The 7,242-nt window shown below is 45.9% G+C and overlaps 1 protein-coding gene across 1 annotated transcript in view; it reads left to right on the top strand.

Annotated features, from left to right (window-relative positions):
• The first annotated feature begins 3,153 nt into the window (after nt 1-3,153).
• The window catches only part of LOC147662880 (paraspeckle component 1-like), a 279,115-nt gene continuing 275,026 nt past the window's right edge, over nt 3,154-7,242 (top strand). The window contains exon 1 of the mRNA XM_086950824.1: nt 3,154-3,695. Coding sequence (XP_086806950.1) covers nt 3,312-3,695 — 384 coding nt within the window. The 5' untranslated portion in view covers nt 3,154-3,311. The remainder of the gene's footprint in view (nt 3,696-7,242) is intronic.

Raw genomic sequence — 7,242 nt, 5'->3', positions numbered from 1 at the left:
GTTGGGACCGGAGATAGGAGGCTTTTTCATGGAAGATGTGTTTTTTGTATAGGGCTCTGGACTTTCTGAGGAGGGCCAGATTGTCAGAGGAGGGATGGTTCCTCCAGGTCCGTTCTGATTGTCTGAGGGCCCGTCTTACGTTATTTAAGTCAGAATTGAACCATGATTTGGGCTGAAAGTTTTTTTGTTGTTTGATTTTGATTGGGGTAATTTGGTCAAGGGCTTCAGTAATAGAATTATTATAATGGCCGGCTAGGTCATTAGTGCTGAGGGAGAGAGGGTCAAGGAGTAAGTGAGTTTTAATAGTGGATTCCAATTCGCCCAGCGGAATAAGGTGAAGTTTACGAGTAGGTTTCAGACCTAGACTGCCGATGGAAGTGGGGCGCGTAATGGAGCAATTCAGGGTGAAGAGCATGAGGTGGTGGTCGGACCAGTTGACAAGAAGGATGTTTGAGAGGGAGGCCAGATCCTTGCAGGTCAGAATCGCATCAAGGGTGGCCCCTTCGGCATGTGTTGGGGATTTGCAGAGTTGAGTCAGGTCAGTGATGCCCATGATGCCGTTGAATAAGGAGACTGTAGGGTTGTCATTTTTATTCCAGTGGATGTTGTAGTCCACAAGAAAAAGATTTTTAGAGTGGGAAAGTGATGCTTGGGTAATAAAATCAGACATCTCTTCAGTGAAGGCGATACAATTACCAGGAGGGTGGTAGATAGTGTGAAGCCTAATGGCAGGGGAGCCAGGAAAGTTGATCTCAGCGCATAGGTACTCGAATGTGGAAGGGTCTTGCACATGGACTGTTGAGAGATTTAGATCATCTTTAAAGATTAGGGCAAGGCCACCTCCTATTTGTTCGCTTCTATCTTTCTTAATGATGGAATAACCAGGGGGGGGGGGGTCAGCAGGTCGAGGATAGGAGTGGAGTGAGGGTTGAGCCAGGTTTCGGTAAGGTATGCTATGTCAATGTTATCGTGGAGAATGTTTTCCACAATCTCAGTCGCATGGCAGGAGGAGGATCGGCAGTTAAACAGCATGCACGAGAGGGGGGTGGGGTTGGACAGTTGGGAGGGGGAGCAGGGGGAGATAGGTCTGAGTAGTCGGGAGTGTCTAGGGGACGCCAGAAGTAGGGGAAGTCTGCTTGTACCAACTAGAACTGGGATAGTGGACTGATGGTTAAGGGGAGTGAAGGGAAAGGATGAAGATGGGCAGATGAGAGAGCTTGTAAGAGAGTTAACTTCTAGGGCTGTCGTGCAGGTGTCAAGTTGTGATGGGGGAGCGTGATGGCATAGAAGGGGGGGATGATTTTGGTAATTTCGGCGGGTTCAGATGGGGTAGAGCCGTTCAAGGGGAAGGGTGGGCAGGGGGAATGTCGATATTGATATTGGTAGCAGCGCCAGGAAGAGTGTAGGTGTTGGCAACCATGCCATGTGGGCCGTTAGTATGGGGGTTGAGGGGAGGGATGTTGGAGTGTATGGAAGAGTGTATAGAAGAGGGGATGGTGTATTGTGAGGGGATCGATGTGTGGGTATGAACCACTGAGTGGGCTTTGGTGAGGAGAGAGACATCAGTTCTAAGGGAGGTGAGTTCAATGGCAAGGGATGATAGAAGTTCAACATTAACGATTGATTGGGTAAGAACTGAGGAGTGAAGTGGCTCAATAGGGTTAATGAAGTTAGAGGGGTAGGAGTAGTCTAAGGGTCAGAGATAGAAGAGAGGATGGGGGATAGCCTGGGGGAGGATCGTCGTTGGGTAGAGCAGGGGTCCAGGAGATAGACGGGGATGAGACGTTCAAGTTGGGTAGAGCAGGGGCACAGGAGATGGACGGGGATGAGGCGTTCAGGTTGGGTGGTATGATTGGAGAACAGAACAGGGAGATCGAGGGGGTGGCGTTTCTGGTGTCTTTTGTGTTGCATGCGAGAACAGGGGGGTGTGTGAGGAAAGAATCGGAGGAGGGACGCAAATAACTGAATAACATATCCACTACTCAAATTACTTCATATTTTACTATACTAATTTTCCACACTAATCCTTTCTGGGTTCCAGAGTGGAGTGCTACTTGCCAGAAAAGGGCTTCAACACCCATCAGAGGTAACAAGTGCTATATGAATGCAAACCTGTCTTCCCCTTTTATCCCTCTGCTATCCTTCTCACTCCAAATAACTGACTAAATATCCACCAATGAAATTACTTCATATTTCACCATATTAATTCACCACTAATCCTTTAAGGGCTTCCTGAATAGCGTGAGTCAACAATTGCTATATATATATATATACAAACCTTTTTCTTCCTCTATCCTTCTGCTATCATTCCAAATTCAACTAACTGACTAACCTATCCACCACTTAAAATGTACTTGCATGTTTCACTATACTAATTCAACACTAATACTCTATGGGTCCCGGAGTAGCGTTCTACTGGCCGATAAAGCGCTTCGACGCCTCGTCAGGCGTAGTAAGCGCTATATAAATGCAATTACAATACAATACACACACGCACACAGAGAGGCCAGATATAGAAATTAGACAAAAGCCTTTAGTCCTACTTTTATTTCAGGAGCGTCCCTGTTTTTGATTATCAAAATCTGGTCACCCTACACCACCACAAAATCTGCGTCCTTAGCAATTTGTTCAGAGAAAACGGTGTCCGTCAAAAATCTGGTACACGGAGTAAGCTTGGGTTGGGCCCTTGCCTTTTGCAATCTTAGAGAGATGTTAAATAGCCTGTCCTCGTGCAACTCGCCTTTTACCCAGTGAAACCGCCCCGACAACATACCCGAAATTCGGGTCTAGTTCCGCGCTCTTGTCCCTTACGGAACTCCCAGATTGTCGCGGAAGCCAGTACGACCCTGTTCCGCTTCACGCTGGTGGGCAAGAATATTACGCTTGTACTGTTTCCGTTTAAACAAGGAGACCCACATCAGGTGCGAGCCTACCAAACGTAAAAGAAGCGTTAAGAGTTTATGAAACCCAAAAAGCGTGGCTGCCCTCGCAGGGTGCCAAAATCTTTCGGTTTCAGATGTCCGCGGCTCTGCCTTTCCCGAGAAATACCTGCAGGTGGCGTTCTCGCACAGACATCAAGAAACCAGAGAGCACATGCGTACTTATCCGGACTGCTGGAAGGTGGCAAGTCAGTTGGAAGGTTCGGGAGTAGGCGGGCTTTCGGAGATTGACGCGTGACGTCGACAACCGTCAGGAGGACGAGCATCTCCTCTTGTCGCCATCTTGGAAGCGATATCTTTGCGCCTTAACAGAGGCATCGTGACACTCGGCTTATTCTGAGGCACCGCAATCCGAGTATTTACCACGCTGCCATGTCCATGTACCGTGGCGCCCCCGTCGGCCGCAACCAGGGCCGATACGATTACAGTTCTGGGGGGCCCCGTGGGAAGCGTGGGCCCGAGCCGGCCATGCTGCGGCGACCTGAAGAGGAGGAGGTGATAGAAGACAGGCGACCCGAAGATGAGGCCGAGCCGCTCGAGGAAGCGGAGCCTGAGGAGCCGCGGGTGCCCATTAACTTGGATATTAAGAACCTCCTCAAGCCTGGAGAAAAGCCTTTCACCCAGCGATGTCGCCTCTTCGTAGGCAACTTGCCACCCGACCTGAACGAGGACGAGTTTAGGAAGCTCTTCAGCAAGTACGGCCAGCCCAGCGAGGTGTTCATCAATCGCGACCGCGGTTTTGGTTTCATCCGCCTGGTGAGCATCCTCTTGGGGCGGGAATGGAGGAGGCGCGATGTGCTGATGCCGGCGTGGTCGCAGAGTTCCCTTTGTAGGCCTCCCCGTGTAATGTACACATTGTGTAGACCATTCTGCAGCTCTATGCCCTTCCTGTACTTCTGTAGAGTCCACGTGTAACGACCGCCCTTCCATTGTGCGGCACGTGTATCTTTGTGTAGTGCGCTGAGGAACATCCTGCCCCCAACAGAATTTATTGTGCGTCAGATGACCCCAGGTATAAAGGGGATTATGTAAACCGGTTCTCTTTGGTACAGGTCACGACGTAAACCATAGTGAAGTCCAGGGAATGGTTGCGCTTAATTTTGGGTTTTCTCTAGTGTGCTGTGTGGGATGCGGTGCTACCTTTTTGTAGAGCTCGCAGTGCAACTACTTTCAGCTAGATCCCAGCACAGCCAGGTACTGGGATAACACTTTTCTTTAGTGTTATATTCCATGGACTCTTCTCGTAATGCAGCTCCCTCTTTACACTAGACATTGTGTACTGTGGCACGTGTTTAATTACGTGAAGCCCACTTAATACGGAGTCTTTTAATTCTGAAATCTGCCAAGTTTAAGCCCCCACTCGCGGCTTTCGACTATTTCTCTAATCCAATACATATATAATATCTAACTTAAAATGCCCCTTTAGCGTAGATCAGTGGTCTTCAGGCTGGGGGTGCCAGTTTTCTGGGGGCGAAAAACAACGATTATGCTGATAACAGTGCTTTGTTTTTGTTGAAAAATGAGCAAAGTAGGGAGTTCTGTAATGGGCCATCACTAACCTATTTTATCATTTATTTCCCAGCTGGGAGAAGGTGTAAGAGAAGGGGCTCCAATTATTCTTCATTACTAAAAATCACATTGTAGTTACTTAACTGCAATGATTATGTATGTCTAGACATGTGTAAACATTGTTAATTAATTTGATAGAATAATTGTGAAAAACTCATAAGGGGGGGGGCAGTTTATTTTTCTCCCACGGGAGTGGTGAGGCAGCATTGAAGAGGTTGAAGACCACTGGTGTATGTGTTGCAACATGTCTTGAGGAGCATTGTACTCCGGCCAGTAAACCAGAGCTCAGTGGGGAATGTTACGGTTATGGCTGGAGAAAAGTGAGGATGGTCAGTACGGATATCAATGTTTCGTATTGTTAACGGCTGGGCTTCACTGGCTTGACAAGTATATTGCAGAACTTCCAGGTGGTAAGCAGCAGTTGTTTTAGAAGTAGGTAGTTTCCGAAGAGTTTGGCTTTTGGTAGTGTAATATATGTTGAATTTCCTTATGTGACCGGTTTTGCGCCCACGTGAAAGACCTCTTGTAGCTGGGCTATTTGGGTAGCAGGGCCAGCAGAATGTTTGGTCTAATACGTCGATTGTGGTTGCTCCTCTTCACTCCAATGTCTAGCAACTCCCCTAACCGTTTATATATAGTATTATAGAATTTGTGCAGTAAGCAGCTCCCCCCCCCCCCCCCCCCCCAAACAAGCTTAACGGATACATTTTGGCTCGTCAGCCCCGCTAAAAAAAGTAATGTTTGGTAGATACCTTGCCATTTTTAGAAGGGAGGGTGTTGTCATGAGCACCAAAATCAGCGTGTTATTCTCTATTTCCAGACAGGCACTCTTTATTGCACCTGATACATTTCTATCTCTGTGGTTTTAGAATAAGCTGGGTGCAATCCATCACACTTGACTCTGAAATGGTGTTGGCACCAATAACATCTTAGGTTATGTGTGTCTACATTTAGTCTGTTTTCTAGTATGAAGTCCAGTGATTTAGTATTTTGTGTCAGTTTGGAGCAAACGTTTCTTTGAGTTGTGAAACCCAACAGTGCATAGTATTGTATTCAGGGTTGCCTCTGATTTGCTGGGATCAGTTTCTCTTTTTTTTCGTCTGGACTTCCAGCTTTGTATATTATATTACCAAACATTTATTTAGCTTGGGTACTTATTACAGGTGCTACAGTTGATTCTTAGCCACGTTTTTTAAATATATTTGTGTAGCTTCTGTATATTAGTGTAAACAGTGAGATGGTAACTTTTTCAGGGGATCTAGATAAAGTTGATTTTAACCATTTGACAGTGATCATGTTGGTAAAATATGCATATCGGACCACACCTGAAATGTGAGGAGACTGTGTTAAGCAGGTTGTTTGTAAGAAAATTACATTTTTATATGGCATTTGATGGATGCTATCTTGGGTGTCAACAGATTTGTGCACCGTGGCAGTTGCAGACCTGTAGTTATAGTTACCTCAAAGTTTCCATAGTAAGGCTGTTTATTTGTTTTTCTTATAACTTTGGCGCTGTTTCACAAATTTGCACACAACTTTACCAAAAAAAGTGAATCCGTTTTGCCTTATTCATAGAAAGTATTATGCCCCTGTCAAAAGGATATGGGGGTTGGCAGAGTCACAACTCTTCTTTATGTTAATTATCCTAGGAAACTGCTATGTAATGCAGAAAAAAAGACTGGGAAAAAACAGTGCCAAATTTTACCTAAAAAAAGTCATCCTTTATTCGGAGAGCATTCTATTTGTGATTTGGTGTCAATGCGGTCAGCTGCTTTTCAGAAATTTGTGTTTGAAGTCATGCCTGGTCCTGCATGACACGTATGGTACTGAACATTGAAACAAATAAGCCGGGCTTTTGAGAGAGCTTTCTGCGTGCAGCCATTTTGGTTCCGTGGGACGGGGGTGATCTGATTTGCTGGCTGCTGCTAAAGAACATGTTGCTGCCGGCATTACAGGAGTCCATCGAAGGTTTTGTATATAAGGCATTAGGGACAGCTTGACCCAAGTACTTGTTGCGGGGTAAATCAAAGGGACTTAAGGTTGTATTGAGGTGGGAGAAAGGAACATACCTTAAAACATTTCAAACACACTTCTGCAACTCACTCCAGGGGTGCTCAGTTTTTACATGGTTTATCATGGAATAACGCTAGTACCACAAACTTCAATAATTTTAAAATCATGCGACCTATAACTTTCAACGTGCACAGTTGGACTTTCCTGCAAGGCTTCGGCTATTTCAAAGCTTCGGACCCACATGTGTACACTCAGTAACTCGATACTGTCTGTATATGACTTATCATCTCATCGGTGATCAATTTTAATTTGAGAAGTCAACGGGTACAATTAGTAATTATGGTCAATTTAATTCTTTAATTTTGTGCATTGTTACTCGTCATTATTTGGAAATCCAGAATCAGATCCTTTGTGGTAGTCCTTCCACTGCCCCTATACCGTATGATACGTTGCAGGGCGTCCCCTTGATTTCTAGACCATTTTCTCCACACTTGCACAAAAATCCTTTCAATCTGCCTACTGTCACAGAACATGGCCTATGTAACTAGTAGCTCATGGAACCAATTGCCTCGCACTTCTCAGCTGCGGCAGTGCCCCCTACTTCCTCTACACATGATCTTAGTGTATCATGCATGGATCATGACCAATGCATTGGTGTGGCTGTGCATTTTCAGGTGGTGCAGAAGAAGGTTTCTCCTTTTATTCTGCCGAGCCTGGTGGG

The sequence above is a fragment of the Lissotriton vulgaris genome, unplaced genomic scaffold (genome assembly GCF_964263255.1).
Source record: "Lissotriton vulgaris unplaced genomic scaffold, aLisVul1.2 SCAFFOLD_492, whole genome shotgun sequence".
Classification (NCBI taxonomy): domain Eukaryota; kingdom Metazoa; phylum Chordata; class Amphibia; order Caudata; family Salamandridae; genus Lissotriton; species Lissotriton vulgaris.
This window is presented reverse-complemented; position numbering and strand designations above follow the sequence as displayed.